Source organism: Marmota monax, unplaced genomic scaffold, assembly GCF_021218885.2.
Source record: "Marmota monax isolate L192 unplaced genomic scaffold, Marmota_monax_Labrador192_F-V1.1 WCK01_AAM20220418_F8-fsc00051, whole genome shotgun sequence".
Classification (NCBI taxonomy): domain Eukaryota; kingdom Metazoa; phylum Chordata; class Mammalia; order Rodentia; family Sciuridae; genus Marmota; species Marmota monax.
The window spans coordinates 4,704,470-4,731,102 of record NW_026695202.1 but is presented as its reverse complement, the minus strand read 5'-3'; the positions used below and the strand labels follow the sequence as shown (position 1 = coordinate 4,731,102).

Sequence of the window (26,633 nt, the reverse complement as noted above, 5' to 3'; positions counted from 1 at the left end):
ATCTTAATAGGGACCCTCTTTTGTGACTTCTGCCCTTTGCATCTTCTGAGGACAACAGCCTTGCTGTAAACCTCCCCATAGCAATGCCTTACTAATGTGCAAATCATCCACAAAGGCCTGTCCTAAGGTTCTGAACTGCTCTAATTACCCAGACTCCATTGTGCTACTCATTAAAAGGGCGACTTTCTCCAACTAACGCTGCACTCCCTCCTACACAACTCGGCAAACGCGGTCAGGTAATGATGGGAAAAATGACAGCATCATTATGCTGCTCCGCCAGAAAGCAGCGCACGAGGAGGCAGCTAGACTACCAAATACATCAGGAGTCTTTCTGTGGCATCAAGGGCATAGGCTGCTCAAAATCAAACACATGGTACAGCAAGGTCTGCTTAATTGTAGCAAAGACCCTCGAACTGCATAACCTCATCTGGTCCTCTGTCAAAGACTTCACAGACATACACACTAACATACAAACTTCAAACTCAGGCACTGCCATGCCATGTGTGTGATCTATATGTGAAACAGATAGGAAAGAAAAGAATAGTGCAGAAACCACCGCTGAACACAGGTTTTCCCATTTGCCTTGGTTTAACTGAGTGCCCAGGGAGGAGAGGGGAAGCTTTCAAAGTATGTAAGTGAACCTGGTTTACTGCTTTTTCCCCATTCAGTGGAGATGGAGAATGCAAAAAAGAAAAGAAAATGAAACTATTCTTGAAGTTTCATGACTACTGTTTTTAATGAAATGACTCTTCTGCCCTTTCAAAGTAAATTACTTAAAAATCCTTGTGCCAAATTTGAACATAGTGGAACTCGGTTCCCGGCATCTTCCTATTATGCTATTTCTTTTCTTTCTTTTTTTTAGTTACACAGCCCAGACTATGAAAAGCAAGCTCAATATGCATTTCAAAAGACGAATAGACATCTCAGGACTGAAACAAACCCCCATCTCATTGATATAAGAAAGAGCCAGGCTTATTCTGGGAAGAATGTCGCCCCATCTCTGCAACCTTATGAAAAGAATGAACTGCAAGTGGCCACTTCTTCTTCTGTTAGTTCCTAAAATGCAATTTCTTCATGTACAGGACTCATAAACTCCTCTACATCTGTCATAAAATAATTTGCTAAAAGGTTTTACATTTAACTAGCAAGGTACACTCTGTGTCCTCAGAAGCCCCCTTGTTCTGATTCTTCATCAGCTTTATTCAATCAAGACATTGGCAGCTGAGGATGGTAAGAGGTTGAGAAGGAGGCTCTGGGAAGGACTCAGTGGGGGAAAAGATGGCCTGTGTACTCCTAAAGCCCAGCAATGAATGCTCACTGTTGTGGGGGTGGTCCCTTCCTAGGAAGAGCAGCTTTGGAGAGGGCAGCTGAGGGCTGCTGAGGGTGTGGTGGCTACCTCCCATCCCTGCCTGCACTCTGCTAGATCTTGTCTCAGCAGAAGAGGGAGGGGAGACTGGGCACCACAGGTTCCCTTGCCTATGGGGACGAGTGGGGTCATGAATAACCTTAAATAAAGCTTCATGTTCTTTGGTGGCAGAGCAGAACCACTTACCATAGAAAGGTGCTGCTATTGCACAAACAAACTGGGGAGTGTCATTCTCTAAGCTGGCCTTTGTGTACCAAAAATAATTTCTTTATAAACTGCATTACTCATTGGCAAACTGACAAATGCAGGGTTATCATTTATCAATTATTTTTTTATGAAGCACCCACCAAATCCCAGGCTGAAGAAGTGAAGATCAACAAGACCACATGATCAGAATGAATGGAAGATAAGCTCTTTTTAAGCAGCCCTCATCTACCTTGCTAACTCTGTACTGCTGGAGCCCAGAGCACTGTCTGTCAAATAGCAGATACTCCGCAAGTTTGCTGAATGACTGATTGAGACAGACATGCCTTCTGCCCTCATGAAGTGAACAGTTCAAATGTGAAGCAGCTTGCCATGCTGGAGTACACTACAGGTAAGGATCAGGCCACCAGGTCTTGGTCCTGGCTCTGTTACCATCTGCTCTAAGACCTGAGGCAACATATTTGGTTCACTGTGTCTGAAGATAAAAACAAGGACTTTTGACACAATTTTCCTACAAAATTTCTTAAACAGATTGTAAATTCTAACATTTAACAATGTATCTTCTTGGAGTTTTTCAGGAGAATAGGGCTGTAAAATATACTTGAGATAATATTAAAAAGAAGATGAAGTCTCTATTCCTTGGGAATGGTATAGAAAACAGATCATTATGCAGACAGATGACACACACAGAATGCCCAATCACAGGAAGGCAAGGATAGGGAGGACACCCTAGATTACAGGCCAAGACTGGAGAACATGTGGGTATGATCCAGGGACAATTCTTGAGCTATGATTTTAGAGAAAAGGGGTATGACATAAGAGACTATATCCACTTACCAGCCGGAATACCCCAGAAGTCCACACTGCCCACAGACATCAACCTCAAAGGCATCACTTGAAATCATTAGTCTCTCTAGCAGAAGCATACTGGCTCCATAGCCAATTAAACAGTCACGTTCCATTTCTCCAAGACGCAAGCCACCATCACGAGATCGCCCTTCAGTGGGCTGCCTTTGAAACAAGTTATTGGACAAATATATTATTACCATATTAAACAAACAAGGAGGCAGCACCCCATAGAGACTAAGAACATGATGCTTTGGAGCAGGGCTCACCTGGATCTGGTCATGTATTGTACAGGAAACTTGAGCATGCTGTTCAGCCTTACCTTTTTAAAAAAGCACTTAAGAGTAATGTTATGGCTTAGATCTGGACTGTGCCCTGAAAAACTCACATGATGATGCAGCAGTGTTTAAAGGTGAAAAGACTGGATTACTAGGGCTATAACCTCATCAGTGGGTTTACCATTTGACGGATTCATAATTGGAATGGACTACTGGATGGTAACTGTGGGCAGGTGGAAGAAGTAGGTCACTGAGAGCATGTCCCTGGGGATCACATCTTGTTCCTGAGTCCTTGGGTATGTGCATCCTTTCTCTCTCTCTCCTTTCTGGCTGCCATAAGCTGAGCAGCTTTCCTCCGCCATGCCCTCTCTATGATGTTCTGTCTCACCTCAGGCCCAGAGAAATGGAGTTGGCTGCCCATGGAGTGAACCTCATAACCATAAGCCAAAATAAATCTTTCCTCCTCTAAGTTGTTCTTGTCAGGTATTTGGCCACAGTGACGAAAGCTGACTAACACAAATACCTAACCAAAGAGTCTCAAATAAGAAAAGAAGTAACTTGGTGGTTGTTATTAAATAAAAATAACATAATTATATATAATATTTATTATATGACACAATACTCCACTGATGTACAATCACATGAAACACCAGTCCTAGCATTACTACCACCATCATTATCATTGTTATTAGGACAGTGCAATGTTCAAATCAGGGAACAATGCCTTTGAGTGTTTTCCAGAGATATCTTGGTACTCTGTTATTTAAAATCAAGAAAAATTACGCAGAATAGACTCTGGAAGAAGAATGGTTTCCAATAGTTACTGCCATAGCTTGAGGGCTTGTTAGTCTCTTGAATGAACTGTGTGGTTTATATATATGCTGAGTTGAAGAATAAAAGGTTAAGAATCCAAGATCCAGAGATGTAGATAAAATTAGAGATTCTGAACAATTTAGGCAACTCTGCCTTGGAAATGATCACACAAATCACTTGGGGGAGGGTGGAGAAGTGAGCTCTGTGGCTAGCTTATTTTACGACACTTCTGAGGGGTGTTCTGTGAGGGAACAATGAACTCAGGGTCATGCCTGCTTTATTCCACAGCATTTTTTCTTCTTTGTTGTTGCCACAGGTCTCCTAAAGTATTATGAAGGTGAATACAGTACCTGCCAACACATGCTGAAATTTTAAAATTGTCTATGTTCTTATGGTTGAAAGTGACAATGGGAAATCTGGTATGTTGAAGATCATTTGCTGAAAAAAGTCTACACATGAAAATCTTACAAATAGGTCCAAATGAAAACAGTATGTTAACACTATGTCAGAACTGACATGCCTACACATTTTTATTTGCTAGGAGAACCACCCCTAGGAGGTGCTCCTTCTACTTGTAGTTTAACCTCTGAGATAACTGACCACAGACCCTGCCCTCTGGAGTCTTCATGTGTAATCCAAAGCAGTAACTTCTTTCATACAACAGAGCAAAACAGAGAAATAACTGCTTTAACAGTTATGTTACTTTGAAATAGTTGTTAGATGTAACTAATATGGAAGTCTACGAGGGATCAGAATTTAAGGGAGAAACACACTGACATCTACAGAGTCCCATCACCATGGCGATTACTACCTTGATAATGTCAACCTCTCTTCTATTTTCCGCAATTTTAAGCACATGTATGCCTATCATTTCAACAGACATGTGCATTTGTTCAGTTTGAAGCTCAAGGGATTAAATCACCTATGTTTCTTTCTTGGTTGGGAAAAAAACAAAACCAAAAACACTAATAGCACCATTTTTCCTCTTTCTACACATACCATCCAAATAATGCTCAATGCCAGTAGGAAGGGGACCAGGTTTTTACTGAGCATCTTCTACAGTTTGTGCTATATACTTGCTGTATATACCAGTACTCTGTGACATAGGTATAATCACCTCCACTTTGTATATGAGAAAAATAAAAGCTGAGACACTGTCCAAGCTGATGTGAAGATGAGACCACATCACATCTACCATCTGGTTCCTCCCACCCACACTACTAATATTCTGAGCTGGGAGCTCTTTGTTGTGGGGTGTCTCATGCACTGTAGGACATTTAATAGCATCCCTGGTCTCTACACACTAGATACCAGTACCTCCCTCCCTATTCCCAACTTGTGACAACCAAAAACATCTCTAGACATCATCAAATATTCCCAGGGGTTGGAGGTGGGGGGCAAAATAGCTCAGCTGAGAACCACTCTCTAGACAAAGTTTCTCCAGGTGGAAAAAATGGTCCTAAGAAGATGTGATACTTAGCTTACCAAAGTTATTCCTTGAATTTGCAGGGGACTGGTTCTAGGACCCCTGTGGATAACAAAATCCACAGACAGGCAAATCCTTTCTATAAAATGGCATGTCTGCATAATACCTATACACACCTTTCACATACAGTCATGCAGGGCTCAACAATGGGGTACAGGGTACAGGTCTGGGAAATGCAATGTCAGGGGATCCCATTGTTGTACGAACATCATAGAGTACACTTATCCTTATTACACATCTAGGCTTACGGGGTGTGTATGCATGTGTATACATAGTATAGCTCCCTCCTCTTCCTCTTCCTCCTCCTCCTCCTCCTCCTCCTCCCCCCCCCTCCTCCTCCCCCTCCCCCTCCCCCTCCCCCTCCCCCTCCTCCTCCTCGAAGTGAAGAACAAACACAGGACTAAATATGGCACAAGAGAAATGATGCAGTCCACAGACCCAGTAAACACAAGAAGTCCACAGCTGCTGCTAGTGGCATACATGGCATACATGTATACATGCTTTACGGTACATTTATTTTATGAGAAGAAGGAGTACACTCTAAAGTAATGGTAAGAGCATAGAGCATATGTAAAGCAGTTACATAGTTGTCTCTTATCACTATCAGGAATTGTGCATTCTATGTAAGTGTTCAGTGCAATGCTTTTACAGGACCAGCAGCACAGGCTGGTTTACATCAGCATCACCACAAACATGTGAGTACGTGCTGAGCTACAATGTTACCATGGCTACAATGTCACTGGACAATAGGAATTTTCCATGTCCATTATAATCTTAAGGGACCACCACTGTACACGTGGTCCATCATTGACCGAAATGTCGTCACGCAGCACATTTTACAGTCTCTGTATGTTACTTATAATACTAGTAGAATGCAAGATATGTAAACAGGTGCTATACTATATTGATTAGAGAATAAGGACAAGAAAAAGTCTGTTCATGTTCAGCACAGACACAATTTTTTCCCTCAAAAAATTTTTTTTCTTTTTTCTTTTTTGCAGTCCAGGGATTGAACCCAGGGCTTCACACATGCTAGATGTCATGGTCTAGATCTGGAGTATCCCCTGAAAATCATATTTTGAAAGCATGATCCCCAATGCAGCAAGATTCAGAGGTAGGGGTTTTAAGCAATAATGAGAGCTGGAACCTCATCAGTGGATTAATCCATTTGAAGATTAATAACCTGAATGGACTACTGGGTGGTAAGTATAAACAGATGGGGTGTAGCTGGAGGAAGCAGGTCACAGGGATATGACCTTAGGAACTATATTTTGTCCCTGGCTTATGCTGCAAGTCTCTATATCCCTGCTACCTGGCTGCCAAGAGTTGAGCAGCTTTTCTCTGACACACCCTCTGCCATGATGTTTTGCCTCATCGCAGGCCCAGAGCAAAGGAACTAGCTGACCATGAACTTGATTCTCTGCAACTATGCACCCAAAGTAAACTTTTCCTCCTCTGAGTAGTTCCTGTCAGGTATTTCTGGCTCAGTGATCAGAAGCTGCCTAACGCAGCACGCTAGGCAAGTAAGTGCTCTATCACAGAGCTACACCCCCCACCCCTTCCTCGAAATTTTTGATCTGTGGTTGGTTGAATCTGTGAATTTACACCTGTGGATACAGAAAGCCAACTGTGGTCACAATTCTCTTTCACAATAAATTTACCCAATCACCCAAACACAGACATTTTGCTTGATACTGAGGGTGCCTTGGGGCAAGCATGGACCTCAAACTAATTCAAATAAGTATGCAAATATAAGTACTTAAGCTCTAACGACATAATTTTTTTTTTTTAAAGTACGTTGTGATTTGGGCTACCAACTAATGTATGTATGTGTTTTCTGTATTCATATGGGTGCACACAGGTATACTGATATGTGTGGGTATATATGTTCTTACCTTCTAATATATATAATTTCTGAAAAGGACCACATTTAAAGTGGTACACAGTAAATGGTTGTATTAGGAGACGGTGGCAAGACTTCAGTGGCTTTGCTCTTGAGCCTGTGAAATGTTTTTTGATCAGCTGCTTTTTCATGTTGGTAGTATGTATGATTTTTATTAAGCCCATACCCTACATTTTGACATTTCAAGAAAACAGAAATTTCCATGAGTCTACTTTTTGCCTTATCGAGAAAATGCAAGACTGTTTTGACTTGCATAATAAACTCTTTTTGTAAGTGCTTCTCTCTTACCTGGTAAGGACGGCTCGTGGTCCCCGGGCCCGGGCATGCATTTTATCCAGCACCATGTGTTTCAGTTTCTGATAGTACACAGGACCGAAATAGATGTAAGCTTCCAAAGGCTCTCTGAAAGAAAAGTCAGAGTTTGGGGTTAAGGAACTAGGTTTGGACTGGGCATGGTGGTGTGTACCTGTAATCCCTGCAGCCCAAGTGGCTAAGGTGGTTAAGGCAGAAGGATCACAAATTCAAAGACAGTACTTAGCAAGATCCTGTCTCAAAAAATAAAAAATAAAAAGAGCTGGGGATGTGGCTCAGTGGTTAACTGCCCCTGGGTTCAATCCTTCATACCAAAAAGCAGCTAAAGAGGTTATGAAGCTGTGTGCAGATTTTCTCCTCTCACTGCCCTTTCTTGCCTGGACTACCACAACCCATCTCATGATTCTCCCTATTTTCACTTTTATACCCTGACAATCTATTCTTCACATAATAAACAGGGGTGAGTCCCTCTAAAATGTAAATCACAAAAGAGATATTTTGCTCTAAACTTCCCATATCATTTCTCATCACACTAAGAATCAATATTGCCAAGATTCTATATAATAGCCAGAAGAGCAAACATAATCCAGCACCTGCCTGCCTCAAATTCATTTTCTATTCTCTCATGGCTCATTCTCCAACAATGCTGACCTCTTTATTCCTCAAATGCAAAATGCTGTCCATGTCTCAGGGCCTTTGCATGTATTGTTTTCTTGGCCTGAAACATTCTCCCATCAGGTCGTTGACTCTGTCAACAGCACACCACCTCAGAGAGCCTTTCCCTGATCACCTTTCCCAAAGGAGAGTTTTACTTCCCCTGCAGCACTGCCACCCACCCAGCTGTCTCTACATGTAGTGCACTTTCACCTTTTGCTACTATAGTATTTTTAATAACTTCTTTGGTTATTGCCTGTCTTCCCTACAAGAAGTAAACTGCAAGGATGAGCTCTCTGTCTCCTTTGCCACTGTGGCTCCAGCACCTCTGATAGTCTAGTACAGGTGCTCAATAAATGTCATATAACTTATTTAATGAATCTTTAGAAAAACTGCAGTAAGAGTTGAAAAAAAAGAATGAACATACACATACTTTGACAAAAAAAAAACTTTTGTTTTTAATCTAGAACAAGAAAAACTAAGGCATTGATGCCTTTGAAGCATTTGCGACATCCTTCCTCAAAGGAAAGAAAGCACCTATTACCTGCCACACAATCCACACAACTATCTAAGGAGTATTGTCACACCTATTCTGAAGATGAAGCAATAAAGCCAGGGTGCAGAGAATCTCCAGATGTCTGAGAGGAGGATCTGAGAGGAGAAGACGCAGCTAGTGAGTGGTGTAGTATGGATTCACATTCAGAGCTTGCCTGCCTCACCAGCCTACCTCGAAACACACACAAATACATTTTGAGCCACAGTGGGATCTTAACTGAGAAGAGCAAAGTAAGCCCCAGACTCAGCAGTGAGGCAACTTCACATACTCAGCGATGCCCAAGTGGAGTACTACCAATACCTTGGCGCCAATAGCAAAGGCTTGAGGAGCCATCAAGTCACTCTGCTGGCTTAAGCCCCACCAGACTCTGGGGGTCACACAATGCAGTGGAAGGTGCAATGGTGAGGGAATTCAGAGACCCTGTTCCTGTCCCAGGTCTGTTGCACAGAAACAGGAGGACTTCTCTGTTTTCTTGGTTATAAAACAAGGTCAGCCAAAGGTTACTTCTAATGACTGATTCTAATCCTCAGTAACGTGGCTGCTCAGCATAGAATTTATGGAGCTCCATGCAACTGCATTATCAACAGAATAAACAAATAATTTTTCCACCTCACTATGTTCAACAATAAACACAGGATATATATTTTGAACTAAAAGGCTAAACAGTACTTCTCAAACTTTGCTATGGAGGGCTGGGGTGCAGCTTAGTAGCACAGTGCCTGTGTAACATGCACAAAGCATTGGATTCCATCCCCAGCACCACACAAGAAAAGCAAAAACAAACAAAAATACTCTGCCATGGAGATAAATAGCAAAGAAATGAAAACTCTGGCTGGGGGTGACTGGGAGGCAGTGTGGCTAGGGACATAGACTGAAGCTGCCCGAGCACACAGGATATGACCACCCAGATCTGTCAGTATAGTTACTGATATACAATCAAGAAGCTCCACCAAATTGGTCCTGCGGTTTTGTATACTTTCTGGTCAACACCTGCATTATTTCTGGGTGGAGCCTAAGATGATTGGTTTATCAAAGACAACTGTGTTTTGATAAGGACCTTTAGATATTTTACTGAACCATTTTTGAAATGGACTATTGGTCTTTTCCTGAAATGTGATTTTCTCTAATGTTTGAGGAGGAGGCACCTAAAGAAATCCCTACTGTTACTGGACAGACCATTTTAAAAAGCACTCCATATTTTTAACAGCCAAGGATGTGGTCATGTTCATGATATCTGGAGAGTCTCTGCACCCTGCAATTAGGCTCTGTCCTCCTGTGCTTCCAGCCAAGCTACACCTGCCCCCAAGGAGCTCACAACCTTGGAACAACAGTATAAGCACTGTGTCCCTGGATTTGAGCTGGCACAAGATACCTAACTGTATCTTAATTTAAGCAACTGATTTGATCCTTTAAAACCCACTGTGAGTCAAAACAACTGTAAGGACCTGTTTCTCACCAGTTGACAGGGAGAGCCCTTGCTGGGTGAGCTGGCCTTTGCCCTCTCCAACCTACTTAGCCCCCTCACATGGAAGCTAGCTGCTCTCTTCCAGTTCTCAGAACTTACTAATTTCTTTCTCTGGAAAGATGCTGAACATATTTTTTCCTCTGTATCAAACTTTCCAAGTGGCCTATCCTCCTCATCTCAGCTTAAAATATCTGTCTTATCTCAAATATTCGCCTGCTCATAGGCATCTTCTAATCTCTCCTTTGTCTTCATTTTGGAGAGACCTATTTTTGGGTGGATCTACTTCTTTGCATTTCTTCATTTAACAAGCACCTCTAAGATAAATGGATAAAAAAAAATGTGGCATATATACACAATGGAATTTTACTCAGCAATAAAAGAGAATATACTCATGGCATTTGCAGGTAAATGAATGGCGTTGGAGAAGATAATGCTAAGTGAAGTTAGTCAATCCCCCAAAACCAAATGCCGAACGTTTTCTCTGATATAAGGAGGCTGATTCATAGTGGGGTAGGGAGGGGGAACATGGGAGGAATAGACGAACTCTAGATCGATCGGGTAGAGGGGTAGGAGGGAAACGGAGAGGGCAGGGGATTAGCAATGAGGGTGGAATGTGATGGACATCATTATCCAAAGTACATGTATGAAGACATCAATTGGTGTCAACATACTTTATATACAACCAGAGATATGAAAAATTGTGCTCTATATGTGTAATAAGAATTGTACTGCATTCTGCTGTCATTTATTTTTTTAAAAATCAATTAAAAAACAAAAAGAAAAAAAAAACAAGCACCTCTAGAGCACCTGCTGTGTGTCAGACCCTGTGCTAGCATGGGAACTAGAATACTAAAGAGACCAAGAGCCCAGTCTTGCTCTCAAGGTGGGTGCCTTTCAAATGGGGAGTCAGACAACAGCACCAAGGAGCATCATTACATGGTACACATCATAATGATGAGTGCTACAGAGGGCAATGAAGGACGATATGACAGCAAGGGGCGGCAGTCATATTTGGCCCCGCTGAGAAGTTGCCGTTTGTGTATTTTTAAATGTCTAATAACAAATTTAAATGGTCAGGTCTCAAGCAAAGGGACCATGTCTATTTTGTTTACTTTTATACATTTGATGCCAATGGATAAAGAAATGTGGCATATATACACAATGGAATTTTGTTTACTTTTATGCATTTGATGCCAAACGCATATTAAATGTTTAACACAACTTTAGACCTCAGGCCACATATCAAAGTACTAATTGTCTGATAGTTAAATAAATGTAGAGTAAGTCCAACAGTTAAGGGAAACCCTCTGTATTATATACGATTGAAGTGTTTCATGTTTTGTTAAATTAAATCTTTTCTACTTTTAAAATTATAACCATTCCAATAGCCCTCTTCAATTTATCAGTTTTCTAAATTTTCATTTTCTTTAAGCAGCAAAGAGGTGTTTATTGCGAGCTAGCTCAGTCCTCCTCCGCGCACACACAGCAACTGGTGACACTGAGAGGCCTAAATTTTCATTTTCTTATATCAGAGTTCTTGAAACAGTAAAGTTTTATTCTTTAAACCTTAAATCATACTTCTTTCTTTGAGATGGGGTCTTGCTCTGTTGCCTAGGTTGGACTCAAATTCTGCGGCTTCAGTGATCCTCCCATCCCAGTCTCCTGAGTAGGTGGGACTGTAGGCATGCACCATCATGCCCAGTTTCAAAGCACACTCTTTAAGGTATACTGACAGAATACACCTTAAGGGCCCTTAACCTTCTATTCTAATACAACCATTCCTTTTTTTTGAAAATGGCTCAACAGCATACTCACCCTGTGATGCCAGATGTGACATAGTCCTTCCCTAAGTAGTTATAACCATGGCGAACGAGGTCCTCACATACATCCTTCACTTTACTTCCTCCGAATGCAGTACCGTAGTGGAACCTGCCATCTAACACACCTGCCTTGCCGGCCAGCAGCTCAATTAACTTTCCCACCTGTGGGATGTGAACAAATTAAGTAAGTACCTCCCTGTGGTACAGGAATTCTCTTTGCTTATTTATCTCTGGCTTATTCTCCCAACAGGATATGGGACTACCACAATTAATAACAGTGATAAATTAACAGCAGCAGTATTCATTGATCTCTTGCTGTGTGACACATTCTACTGAAACAGCTTGACATGTATGGTGTAATTCTCTACATCTCAAACACCTTACAAGTTAGGTAACATTATCCCCTCAGTTTCCAGATGAGGAAACTGAAGTAAAGGAATAAAGTGACTTGTCCAATGCCATCGGCCAGTAAGAGGGGGAGCCAGGAGAACAGCCAAGTGGCCTTGAAAGGGAGACTCACATAGGTTTGGTGTAAGGGGCTCTCTGCAGAAGGCTAATAAGTACCTCACTCAGAAGACTCCAGTTGTGCAAGTGAGCTCCCTTTTCTCTGTAGAAGAGAGTGGCCCAGAACTGCCAGGGACTAGGAGCTTGTTTATCCAGCAGGGGGTCAAAGGAATCTTTTTAAAATTCAGTTTCAGGGTCTCATCACCTCCACTTACTACAACTAAACTAACTGCCTGCTTTCTTCCTTAAAAGCTGTGCCTCTCAAAAGCCTAAAGGTAACTGACCGTCATTCTCGATGGGAAGCCATGTGGGTTCATTATGATGTCCGGACAGATGCCAGAATCACAAAATGGCATATCCTCCTGGGGGACGATCAAACCACAAACACCTGGGGGAGAGAAGATTTCATGCAACATAAAGCAAACTGGCAGAAAGAAGAATACAGTACTTAATTGGGATCTTCCTGCTGCTATCTCTATTTCTACTGCTTTAAAATTTGCCCTATCGTCTCTATCAAGAATAACAAAAGCAATTTCCAACAATCCTGTTAGACAGTCAAAAATGACTCTCCTTGCAGAAAAGAACTACAGCCTGTGGACTGTCCTGCTAGCGTGATACGCAATGATGCTGTCAGGCTGCTTGCCCACCCTCCTGTGCCACGAAGACCAAAGAGCAGCAATTCCCTGGGACCTGAGCCGAAGTCCCCGAAGCTTTAAGTCGGCAACAATCTTGCTCCTTGCCAGTTAGGCTGTGATCTGTGAGATTCTGCACCCAAATTACAGGAATCCAACACAGAACTGATTGAACAAGAGGGGCATGTAAAATACAGTTTTAAAAAACTGGCTGATATTCACAGAACTGGCTGGTTGGCTGATTCTTGCCAGGGCTTCCCTGGCTGAGCCTATATTGCCTGAAGGAATTTTAATTCCTATAGTTTACAGCATGTTAAAAAAGCAATCTTTGAACTTGTAAAGATAAACAAGAAAATTAAATGCCAAATCATTCTTGGAGAAAAATGTTAGAATCAGAAATGGAATTCTAAGAATGAAAACAGAACAAAACAAAAAAACCTAACAATTCTCTGCAAATGACTGATGTTATCTTAAATTAATTGTGATTTATTACTCCCTTATTATTGCTCTAAAGTTATAGGGGACTTTGTTGTTTTTAATTCTTGGAATTTCTTTTTCGTGAGAGGAGGAGAAAAAATAGAATTTAGATTTTTACCCACAATCACATAATTTAGAATTGGAAAACTAGTCTACAATGGCACTGAATTAAGAAAAAAAAGTTCTCATAACAGGGGGAAAAAGAATTTTATCTTATATCAATATCAATAGGTGCAGAGTTATCAACCATTTGCACCTATTGAAAAACTGTTCTTATTTTTTCATTCCTCACTTCAGCTTCTATATAACTATTCAAACTACTTTATTATTATTTTTGCAGTACTGGGGATCAAACCCAGGGTCTTGTGCAGGCATGCTGGGCAAGTACTGTACCACTGAGCCTTTCAAACTACTTTAAAATAAAATTTTTGTGATTTGTTATAGTTGTGAAGAGCTAAAGTCTACGGGAAAAAGATGGCCATTCATGCCATCTACTTATTTCATATTAGTTATTAATACTCCAATTTCTAGAGGCTGCCAACAAGATGTAATTAGGTCTGAGGAGCTTAATTCTAGAGCACAGAGTTATTTTAATTGGCATTTTGGTTGAAATGGTTTTGTTTATTATAAAGAACGTATGCTTTCCTACAAGAACAGAAGCAGTCATTCAGTTCACTTTATTTCAAATTCTACTACAATGTGTTAGAACTTAAATCAAGCAGAGTGTGTGACCCTCTTTTCTTTCCTCTAAAAATCCATCTTACCCACACTGAAATTATCTGACAAAACCCTAGGGCTACTGGGAAATTTGCTTTGAAAGAGATCAAATTGTAAATCTAGGTACACCGACAACAACATTGTATAGGAGTGAACAAAATGTTAAAAACGGCAATTCCTAAAGGGACTGATTCTGGGACGCCTGGCTAAGAATGACATTTTGGCTGGTGAGGGGATGGAGGGTTCAACTATATCCTTGAAAGCAAAACGAGCCACCCTTGGCAGAGCTTCACAGGGGTGCAGGGTCTGCTCAGGATGCAGACCAGGCCTCTCACCCTCCCACAGGAGAAGGTGAGGAGTGAGGGATAGAAGTTACAAAAATGACCATGGAAGCATGACATACTCAGATGGCGGGGGGGGGGGCGGGATAGAGAGATGACTTGCACTTTGTATTTTCAGTTTTAGTTGTCACATTTAACCAAGGAAATTTAACTTCCGTTATGTTACTAAAACAAAAATAATACTCACAATATTTAATAACTTTCCTTGAAACTTGATTAATATTTAGTACACAGTCTCCTTTTTGATAAGTTTTTTTCTTATCTGCCCTCTTCTGACATTTTGATAAAAACAAAACAAAACAAAAAACAACATAAGTAGCTTTCCGATTCTTCCATTCCCTTGTAGGAACTGCTTTGGCTGTATCTGAACCAAGGGCACCTGTAAGCCAAAAATTAAATCTTCGCTAACTTAAAATTACTTTAGGCTCTGAAAACCCTTTTATATGCCAAGATGGTTCCCATAGCAGACAGCCTGTGTTGTTTGTTTTGTGTGAAAGTGAATGATAAAAGATCCATGAAATCGACACAGAAAGCCCGAACAGCAGAAAGAACTGAGGGCTCTCCATCACTGCGGCTTCTACCCTCTGCTGACTTGGGGGACAATGGGAGCTACACATCCAACTGCAGATCTAACACAGCTGTGCATTTCATTAGATGAAGAGCATTAGTGACACAAGTAAATAATTAACTTATTCTGGTCCGCTGACTGTGCTTATGAGACCAGTCATAGCTGACAGATTTTAATACGAGTTAACACAAAGAGGCCATAATGAGCTTAGAAGTTAAAACAAAATATTTAGACAGAATTTGACAATCTCGAATCTCAAATTAGACAGATGATTTTTAAAAGTTTGCATTTTGCTGAATTCATTAGGGGCAAAAAGAGACTTCTCAACCTTAGAATCAGACTTTTTTTTTAAGGATATTTCTCTGAGTCAGAAGTACTTGAGTCCTTAAAGTGGGGAAGTTTCTTACTTTCCAATGGAAAATTAAAATTCTGTTTTCTCCAGGGACACAGGCATAAAATCCATTCCAGTATTAAGAATGCTTAAAAGTTATGGTCACTTTCCTTCAGTACTGGCCTAAAAATGTAAATGATATGCGGTACGCTTCAGTGTGTTAACACTCCCCTGGATTCCTGAAAAGAGGATGGACTACAAATAAACCATATCTAATGGAAGCTGTTGTGAGACAATTACCAATTCATACTTTAAATGCTTACACAGCATTTCAGATTTTAAAATAAAATTTCATCCCCTGGTTCATGCTGTGTCTCAACCCTATTGTTTATAGCACAACCTCCTGGCAGTAAAAGGCAAATACACCAGTCAACATGCCGAGGACATTTAGTGCACTTACTGGGACCTACTGGAAATCAGACCACAGACAGATCTTCAAGACGTCTAACAAATGCAAAAACCAAATAAAAAAGAAAACCAAATCTCACAATGTTAGAGAAAAAGGGTACTACAGATACCCAGTCATCAGAACATTATTCCATCATCACTGACCTTAATTTCAAGTTGTTAAAAGGAAGAAAGTAGGAATTCTGAAGAGGCTATAAGTGGGTGTCAACCCAGTCAAGACCCAGAGTCACAGTACTGTGCTATGCCCCAGACACTGCAGGATCCTACACCAGTTTTCTATTTCCATCTCTGTGGCTTCACAGAGTGACACAGAAATTGACTTTAGTGGCCTTAAGAATAATTTGATTTTCTTAAAAAAGTATTTCCAATTATAAATAGTAACAAAATTATTCAAGTCATTTTTGGCTCTTCTAACATTAATTTTAGTTATTGAATCTGTGTAATGGACTACCTTAATTTGAATAGATGAGAACCTAAGAAGAAAAATGTTAGAAAAAATTAAAGCACTCCAGAACCTTATCAATAGAGGAAAGTGAACAACAAACAACTAGAGAAGACAATGGTAATGACATCCTTAATTTAAGAGCTGTTTCTGGGGCTGGGGTTGTAGCTCAGTGGTAGGGCACTTGCCTCACATACGTGAGGCCCTGGGTTCAATCCTCAGCACCATATAAAAATAAATAAATAAAAATAAAGATATTGTGTCCATCTACAACTAAAAAATAAAAATAAAAAAAGGAGCTGTCTCTGATGTGACTTCAATGTGTAACTGCTGATGGACAGGTTAGCCATTACTAAGCAGATGCAGTGCCACAAGTACTATGAGGAGGTGGGAACTGGAAGAGGTTTAGGACTTCAAAATCAGATAGGCAGAGGTAGCCTATGCTGACTATTCAAGTGGAATATTTCAAACTAGCACATTTATACAATTCTCCTTGCTGCATTCAAATGTGCTAAGTAATACAGAGCACATCTGGCAGAAAGGTCTACTGAAACCACCAAGAAACACCTAAATCACCTGCTTTTACTTCTGGTAGATAAACTTAACTGTCATATAAGTCCATGTACTCTGCACAGTTGAACATGCTCTGTGCTGAACAAAAGATGAAAAGATGCTCTGACTTTTCTGTAGAGTCACAGTGCAAGAAGAGAGCTAGTATTTGGTAAGGAGTGTATGCTCTTCTGCCTCCTAATAACCCAGTGTTGATCAAGTCTATAAATGTGGGGAAATGCCATCTGTAGAGATGATTACTCCTTGGCCCTCAGACCAAGGGAGAGTGGAATAGCAAGGAATCAAGTGACTTTAATCTGACTCTGCTGTTCAACAGATATTCTGAGTTGGGGACCTTAGGAGTTTGGTCTTTCTAATGGGAATAATTATCAACTACCTCTTAAGGCAATTGTGTTAGAAGCACAGATGAGCTAATGTCTGAGAGGTACTTTACTGGTCCTTTGAGAAAGGCTCCATTTAAATACAGGAATTATTATTATATAAGAAACAAAATTACTCTCAGCAGGAAGCATGCTAGCAAAGGCAAGGAGAACAACCTAATGAATAGATGGTGCAGGATCACTTGCACTAACTTTGGCTAAAGAAGCGAAAAGAAGCGCTAGTCTCCCCAAGTTCAGGCTCTTTATCTTTATTAGAACGTTGCTTCCTAATAACATCAGAGCTTCACAGGGGCTGGGGCTGGGGCTTTCTACTGGAAAATAGCTTACTACAATAAATACGGCCCTAAATAGGGCCAAAGAAGTGGACAGGCGGTTTTCAAGATTGTTCCTATTAAATAAGAAACGTTTTGCTTTGAATAAACTCATCTCTGTGGGCCTTAAAACATTCAGAAATGGAAATATCTAGATCAAAATGTGAAGGCTAACACAGGTGGTTACTCCTTTCTTCCCTTCCCTCTTTCTAGTTACTGCATTAACCTTCTATTTTTCACACGACCACCTTAAATAAAGGGAAAGGGGTAGACAAAAACTGTAGCTTGTTCTGCTGTTGAATCACTTCCAGATCTATCATATCACTTGCCATATCCCAGTTGACATAATTTTAATTCAGCTCTTCCTTACATGTTAACAGATAAATAATGCATAAGAAAACTTGATTAGCTTTCTTATTAAAACATCACTCTAAATGAGAGGAGGCGCTAGAAGACAATACAGTTTTTACATGGCTTTCCCATGAGCAGTTGAATGGTTTGATGTGATAAATTTGCATAGTCTGAGGCACACAAAAGGCTGATTAATTGAAACCCTTACAATGCTTCTGGATGCAGCTATTGTAAAACAATAGCCATAGGAACTTTACAAAATACACACGGCTGAATGTGTCAAGAGCTTAATAAAATGTGTTGAGGCTACACTATTTGGAAACAGAATTGGAGATTTTTATTCTGGGCCATAAAACACTAAATACCCTAATTTCAAAGCTTTAGTTGGATATTTACTGAAAGGTCAGAGGGTTACAGGCTAGCTATCAAAGATCAAAATTTGTTCTTAAAAAGCAAATTAATAAAATCTTCTTACAATAAGGCATCTATGTGTGCAAAATAATTCCAACTTCCTAACACAAAAGTGAGAGCTCCTGGAATTTCTTTTTCAATTCAAACTCTAAAGGATCATTGGGCATCATGTACCTTATCTTGGGGCTCACACTGTTAGCCCTGTCGGGCCCTTCTCCCCTCCCACTTAGAAACTTCCATTCAAGCAGGATCAAGCGGAGGAGGGAGCCAAAGATATCCAGACTGTTTGAAGCCTCAGACTTGCAGAGAGGATTTTAGACAGTCTCAAGTACTACATGAGTACAAGGTGCTGTTATTATTACTACTTTAAATCAGGATCTTTTCACTCTCTGTTTTAAAAGCAAAATATAGAAAAAAAATTTAAAAAAAAGCTCTGACAAAACTAATTTTTAACCAGACCTTGTTTAATAAATAAACTTTCTTCTTAGCTTTTCTGGCACACATGAATGTGCATTTTCTAACTTCCTGCAGCCTCTCTATAGCCAGTGTTTAAGGATTCTTTGATGTGTTGGAAAGAGGGTGGGTTTTCTTTTCTTCTAAGAAACATTCAATCAAAATCTTATAATAAATTAATTTGCAAGTTGCTGAATAACTTATTAATGCAAAATGGAGGCAAGTGACCTTTATAATGGGACTTCTTTTGAAAAAGAAAGGATCCAAGATAAATCTTTCAAATCATTTAATCCACATATGTGTCATCCTTAAAGATAGATGGACACACTGAACGATTAAGTGAAAAACTACCTTTCTAAGACTGGACTTCTGTTCCACACAAAGGCTGGCTTCAGTCCATTTAAACTAGCTGCCTGGTCCTCAGGGCCTGGAGGAGACACTGAGGAGTGTATGCCATTATCTCAGATGTGCAGTTATTAAGAAGCTTCTGTTTGCCAGGACAAACACTCTTCCTCAAATACAGTGTTTCCTCTTTAGGAATGCTGCTTGGTGTTGCTGCCTGATTCTGTGAGCTACAGGACCTCTGCTGGAGGTGTTAATCCTTTCTCACATGAGAGACTGAGAAATGTTCTTTCAGGAAAGTGATATATTGCTTTTTTTCTCTCTCCCTCCACATCAAAGGAGTCTACTTTTTCCTTACTCATTGTGAATGGCAGCAGAAGAAAGAGGAAATCTGGGAATATAATAATTTGGCATGCCCGAACACTGAAATAAAACATAATGTGGGGACTCCTTAGGCTAGTGTAATTTTTGCTAAATGATTAAAAAACAAAAAGACCAAAACAAAACAAAAAAATGGAGCAAGAAATCTAACTAATGCACTAGCCATCAGAGAAAAGAATGCTCAAGACAAGACACTTACCTGGTAAGTTCCCTCCATGTAATTTATAACTACACTAAAGAGGTTAATAGAAGTTATTTTTATTTTAATAGAAAGTCTAGCTCCAAATATTCCAATCAGCATTCTATGTGAATGTCTCTTATCTATAAAGGTGATCACAAAAAAACACAAAGAGAAAACACAGAAGAACACACCACACCCATGTTCTGTCCTCTTCCTCTGTGGAGCACCATCATGCATCAGCCACACAAGTCATCACTGCAAGGACCTAGACTTCAAGAATGCTTGGAGAGGGGACCAGAACTTCAGGCTTCCATGCCTCTCCCTAGCTGGAACTAAACTATACTTCCCTTCCTTTATAAACAGCCACATAACACATTCACAATTGCGGTACATAGAAGGTTACTACTGAATAATTTGACCATGGCCTTATTTTACATATCTGCTAAAGGATGAACTGCTCTAGAGATTCCTGATAGAGGACTTGGCTCTTTTTGGGGAGCCAACTCAATGCAGATTTACTGATGATGAGACCCATGACTGACTTTGTAATACCAAAAGGAGGGTTATACTTCGTCAAGATTCTTTGAATGTCTCATTAGAGGACTGTATTGGAATTCTCTCAACTGAAAAGTGCACAGCTGGGCTGGGGTAGTAGTTCCGTGGTAGAGCCCTTGCCTAGCACATGCGAGGCCCTGGATTCGATTCTCAGCACCACATATAAATAAATAAAATAAAGGTCTATTGACAACTAAAAGAAAAATTTTTTTAAAAAGTGCACAGCAGAGCAGATCTGGCCTACTTTTGGGCCCTAGTGTAGTCTTTACGTTGTTATGCCACCTTCCTTATAAACACATTCTCCTTCCTCAACCCTTGACTCTGCTTGATCCTCCTCTGTTTTTGAGGGTACAGAAGGTGATGCTGCTTATGGGGTCAGCACCCTCTGTAATAGCTACTGATAAATTACTTCCACTTCTGCAGTGGCCTTCTCTGACCAATTACATTAGTCTTGCTTATCTCATGCCACTGCTGTCGATATCCAACTACTCAGCGCTAATTCTTGTTCCAGTTTAACCACTCACTCTACCCTCTTCAATCTCCATGAGCTCTTTTGAAGCATATAGCATTTAACTACTTCAGGGTGGCTTCCTCTTCCCATTTGTTTCATTTAGGTGCTAATGATCAGGCTTGAGCAGGATAGAAGCTCAAGTCTGTGAAACTAAATTTTCAAGTCTCCTCTAATGTGGAAAGGATATTTTTGAGGCAGTAGATGTAGAAATATAATCTATACATTGAGCATGTACTAAAAGAATTTCTAACAACATTTTTGTCATATAAAACTTTTAAGAAAAAACTATCAGGCAATCTGCAGAGCCCTGTTACTAGGAACAAGAAATTCAGTGCTCTACATGGAGGAGGAAAGTATATTCATAGACACATCAAATCAAAATAAACTTTACATATACTCATAAAGATGTGTGTCAACTTGCAGGTGATGCTACAAAATGGAAAAAACAAACAAACAGCATTTCCAAACAATTCTACATTTCAGTGGTGAAAACTAAGTTCACTAACCACTGATTTTAGTCAGGTATGTGTCTGGATGGAAACAGAAGTTACAGTGTGACGTGTACACTTTGAAAGCTCACAACACTGAAATTTTATTAGCTCATTTCATGACAATTACAAACAGAAAAACTGGTGATATAAACTCATTCTGCACTTCATCCATGTTTTACTCGCCAACAGTCAGTCAACTCCTTTAGATCTCAGCCAGTTGCCCTGTGGGCCCCACACCAACGAATGGGTTATTGTGTGGCTCCTTACAGACACCTGCCAGCAGCGCTCACTGCACACAAGGATTCCATGTGAACCAACTATAATCGCTGTCTGAGACACCTCCTCCAAGTTCCTTGCCTCTTCTGGCTTTAATTATGACATCTGGCCAAAACAATCGGGAGAATGGGCAAAACCGAGGGTTTGAAAATTTACTACCTTTTATATCTGCTCAAATTCTTGATAGATTGTGAATTTTAACCACAGCTAAGCCTGACCATAGGACCAATTAAAGGGGCAGGGACAGTGTTTCATAATGAGTTGTTTAGAAGAAAAGGAATGTCCAAAAATATAGCTTTCAGGAGTATGTATTCCAGGCATCTCTGGAACAAGGTGTGTTGAGTATTATTTATTTTGATTTGGTGGTAGATACAAAGCTATTTATCCACAAAGAATGAGAATTTTGAAAAGATGCCCATCTCTAGGAGGAGACACAGAAATGAGTATCAAGAAATGTCAGGATGGGGCTGGGGTTGTAGCTCAGCGGTAGAGCACTCACCTAGCATGTGCGAGGCCCTGGGTTCGATCCTCAGCACCAAAGATAAATAAATAAAATAAAGGTATTGTGTCCAACTACAACTAAAAGATAAATATTAAAAAAAGAAAGAAAGAAAGAAATGTCAGGATGCTGTCTCAGAAGCAAGCTATGTTTCTTTTGAGGGAAAATTTCCAGGAACATGGCAACCCCAGAGGCCAAGTGGTAATGGGGTAACAAATAAGAAAAGAGCCAGCTTTATCCAGTTTTTTTTTTAAATATTTATTTTTTTTAGGTGTAGATGGACACAACACAATGCCTTTATTTTTATGTGGTGCTAAGGATCGAACCCGGGTCCCGCCCGTGTGAGGTGAGCGCTCTACCGCTGAGCCACAATCCCAGCCCCCTTTATCCAGTTTTAATGGAGTGGGAAATACACTCAATCAAAAGCCTGATTCAAATCCTGGCTCTGCTGGTGCTGGGTTGAATCCCGTAAGTGACACTCCTCTCCAGGCCTCCATTTCCTCCTTCTGTAACAGGAATCATGAGTCTAACTTGAACTTTATAGGTGAAAGAATGGAATTCAGATGGAAATGCCTGTAAATTATCTGTATACTAAAAGTAAAATGTTATAAATCTGGGAATATACAACATGCAAATGATGCCCATATTTCTTTTCTAGCCCTAATTTCTCCCTGGAGTTTTGGACTCTATATTCAATTGCCTATTAGCACCTTCATTTGGAGTCTAACAGGTACCTCAAATCTTAGCCTTGGGTTCTCTGCCTCTACTCTTGCCTAATTGTGAAACACTCTTCCTTTTCTCAGTCTTCAGAACTAGGTGAGCAGCATTACTGGCTTCTTCAGCCCATAAGCCTAGTCCTCAATCCTGTCTTGACCTCTCCGGACACCCAAGCCATCAGCATGTCCTGTTGGCTCTATCTTGAGTATATCCACAACCAGTCACTTCTCTCTACTTCCCCACTACTGCTGGCCTAGTCCAAGGCCACCACAATGGTCTCCCTGCCTCCTTGCTTACTCCCGCCTCCAAACCACTCTCTTATGCTTACACTAACCATCCAACAGTTCTACTGGTCACCAGCATATTTAGAATAAAGCACAAACTCCTTTCTTTTGGTTCCGAGGCCCTGTGGGGTGTGCCTTATCCCATTTCTTCTACCATGTCTCATATGGTATTCTTCCTCAGGTCTATTTTTGTTCCTTTAACAAGCCAAACTCATTCCCGCCTCAGAGCCCTTCTCTTAAAAGTTCTCTCTCTCTCTAGAACTTAGTTCTCCCAGACTTTGCTTAGCTGACTCGTTTTTATTCTCCAGATCTCAACTCAAATATCATTTCCTTAAAGAGGTGGCTCCTGAGCATCAAACTGAAGTCCACACTCCATCCGCAAACCAGTCACTCTTATAGCACTTTCACATAAGCACTTACCACTATTTCAAATTATTGTGTTTATGATTTAGTTTTGTTGGTACTGGGGGTTGAACTCAGAGACATCCAATCACTGAGCCACATCCCCAGCCCATTTTTACATTTTATTTAGAGACAGGGTCTCACTGAATTGCTCAGGGCCTGGCTAAATTGCTGGGGCTGGCTTTGAACTTGAAATCCTCCTGCTTCAGCCTCCGAGCTGCTGGGATTACAGGCATGTGCCACGGCACCTGGCTGTGCTTATGTTTTTGTTTACTTCTTTTCTGTCTGGTTCCTATCCAAGAGATCATGAACTACATAGAACCGACAGTGTGTGCCAGTCTTGCTTACCCTTGTGTTTCCAGTAGCTGGGTCAGTGCTGGTATAGAGGAAAAGCACAATAAGGGTGAATTAATTAATAACGCTGTTAATCTCATCTCAAGTTCAATGAGACACAAGTTGCTTTGAAACTGGTTGTCATCTGCCAAATTTAAAACCAAAGCTCCTGAGGCCTCTTTTTCTTCTTGCTCTTTAGATACGAGTCAGCCAACAGGCCCCATTGATCTGGTTCTCTCTGTTGTCACCCACGTTTCTTTCCTATCTTTGCCAAATCCCTCCAAGTCCAAATCCCAACCAGTCAAGAGCAGCTTGCCTTTGTTATCTGATGCCTGCCCACCAGGCCCTATATTCACTGCATGCCATATACCATTATACCAACCAGCAACAACCTCTCAGCACAGTCTCCATTTCAAAGACAGGGAGACCAAGGCATAAGGGTCAACACAACTCACCTGGTTAGACTGCAAGAACTTGCTTCTCTTGCTACACTTTTTCTCAACCTGAAGTCTTTCTTTAAATGCAGAACAGAGGGTGACCACTGAAGAAAAGGGGAACACATTTCTTCAATGCAGCCCATAGGACAGGGCAAGGCTAACATGAGTAAATCACAGAAAGGTGATTTGAACTCAAGATAACTCAAGATAACCACTGGAACTCAAGATAACCACTGGAATTGCGTCACTGCACAACACGATGCCCTAAAAAGCAGCAAGGGCCTACCCTGGCAAGCCCTGTGAAAGCAGAAAACCATCTGCCAAGGATAAAAAACTCTTACACTGGGGAGATGGATCTAGACTAGACTTCTAAAAGGCCTTTCCAACTCTCAGAAGCTATTCTCATCCACAATAAACTCTGAACTTCTCCATCATCAGTGGTTTTTACCATATCATTTAGTACTGAACTATGTAATCCTTCATATCTATCTTTGCTTCAGGTATAGTCAACTCCCTAGGGGCATTAGTGAAGGGTTGAATTTTCTTTATATCCCTTAAGAGAGCCCAGCACAGTTCTAAGCCCATGGTAGTGACTTACATATGAGTAAACAAATTTGCCTAGAGCTATGAAGGTAGACTCTCATGTGTGCTCAGTGTGGGCATATGCATTTTGCTATTTTGGTTGAAAAAGTTTTAGTCGACTTGTTTGATCAGTTAGGGTTAAAGAGTGCCACAGTTTGCATATGTTCCCCGGAGAAGCACATGCTAGAAACTTAATTCCCAATGCAACAGATTTGGGAGGTGGGACCTAACGGGAGGTGGTTAGGTCATGAATGGATTAACACTGATTATAAAAGCACTTGAGGCTGCAATTCAATCTCTTGGTCTCTTGCCAGCATATTCTCTTGCTCCTCCACCTTCTACCAGAGGATGATGTAATAATAAAGCCTTCACAAGGTGTGAGGCCCTCCATTTTGTACTTCCTAGCTTTCAGAACTTTAGGAAATAAATCTCTGTTCTTTATAAATCACCCAGCTAGATATTCTATTATAGCAGCACAAATTGGATGAAGACAAAAAGTTCTGAGTCTTAGGGGCTGAATTTCTGGTGCCAATTTGGAAAAGGTGAAAGGTCCCCCATTCCTGATATTTATTGGGAAGAGCAAGTATCACTGTCAGAGCAATGATTTTGGATGTCAACACAATTTCCAATAAGACCAATGAACATTTAAGGTATTTTACTTAACACATTATTCCAAAAATGTAGAGCAGATACCATACTATAGGTAAAATGTTGTGCTAGATGTTTTGGGAGTTAATAGAGAATATTTCTTATCTTTGATGAACCTAAAATATACTTCTATAAGTCAGCCAACAAAGTATTCTGAATATTTAATGATAACATATACAATTATTTTTAACAAACCCACTGATATTTTTGATGTTTATAAAGATTAAAAAAAAAACAAACAGACTTTTGCCACTGTCATGCCTCTAGTTTCAATGACCAAGGAAAGGATGAAAGTGACAGATCTTAGCTACAACAACATTCCAGACAAAAGATACATTATTCTCAGAGAATTAAGAATTGACAAAAATGTGATCAATACCCTTGGGATGATTGTTAGCATTTATTTGGTAATTCTTAGGATGCGAGTTTTAGACATTTTAAAGTTAATTCTCAATCTTGGAAATGATTAAGAAGGCTGGAGGTGTCACTCAGTGAAAGAGTACTTGCAGAGCCAGGCAAGGGACCGGATTCATTCCCCAGCACGTCAATCAATCCATCAATCAAAGAGCCCAAACTGCAGAAAGCCAAAAGTTTGGCAGCTCTAAAAATCCTCCTTTTTCTTCAAATAATTTTAACATCATTTCTGTAAACTACAGAAAAAGAAAAATTGAGCACACTCAGCATTCTTGTGCTGAATATTCCCAAATAATAGAACACAAGTGTTTATCTCTCTAACCTCACTAACAGAGTTAGAATTAAGGTCTAAAATAACCTCTATGAGAAAGAATGGGCAAAGTGGTATCAGTGGACATGAGATAATCCTACAACTTTGAAAGTGGATGAATGAAGGGAAGAATTGTGGAGGAAACAGAAGGAGAAAACTAAACCCAAGTATCTGCAGAGGAGGTGTGAAGAAGAGTGTTGACTCAGCCCTCATCCCAACCCTTGGGAAGGCTCACAGACAAGCAAAGCACTGTGAGAACAAGGTGAGCTGTCAGGTAAAACAGGAGGTCTGACTCAAAGCCACCAATCCATCAGTAAGGTCAGGCTCTCCACTTTGAATGCCTGCATGCACCTGAGTTATAACAATAGCTTTATGACTGCTGTGCTGGCCCCCTACAATCTCTTGTCAATACAATAGCCAGAAGTCAGATCCCCTCTTTCATCTCCTCGAATTCTTCTAGAGGCTTCCCTCTCACTCAAGAGTAAAAGCTAAAGTTCCCACAGTGACTTACAAGGCTTCATCTCCAACTCAGGACAGCTCACTTGCTCTGCTGTAGCCACGCTGGCCTCTCCGCTAGTCCTCTAACACTCAGGTGAACTCTAGAGTGGGGC

At 40.6% G+C, this 26,633-nt stretch overlaps 1 protein-coding gene across 3 annotated transcripts in view; it reads right to left on the bottom strand.

Moving 5' to 3' along the window:
- Positions 1–26,633, bottom strand: part of Polr3b (RNA polymerase III subunit B) — a 129,698-nt gene that overhangs the window by 10,022 nt on the left and 93,043 nt on the right. For all 3 annotated transcript variants that reach the window (XM_046429545.2, XM_046429548.1, XM_046429547.2), the window contains exons 24-27: positions 12,492–12,595; positions 11,699–11,865; positions 7,185–7,298; positions 2,408–2,581 (exon numbers count right to left, since the gene is read on the bottom strand). In XM_046429545.2, coding sequence (XP_046285501.1) covers positions 2,408–2,581; positions 7,185–7,298; positions 11,699–11,865; positions 12,492–12,595 — 559 coding nt within the window. The remainder of the gene's footprint in view (positions 1–2,407; positions 2,582–7,184; positions 7,299–11,698; positions 11,866–12,491; positions 12,596–26,633) is intronic.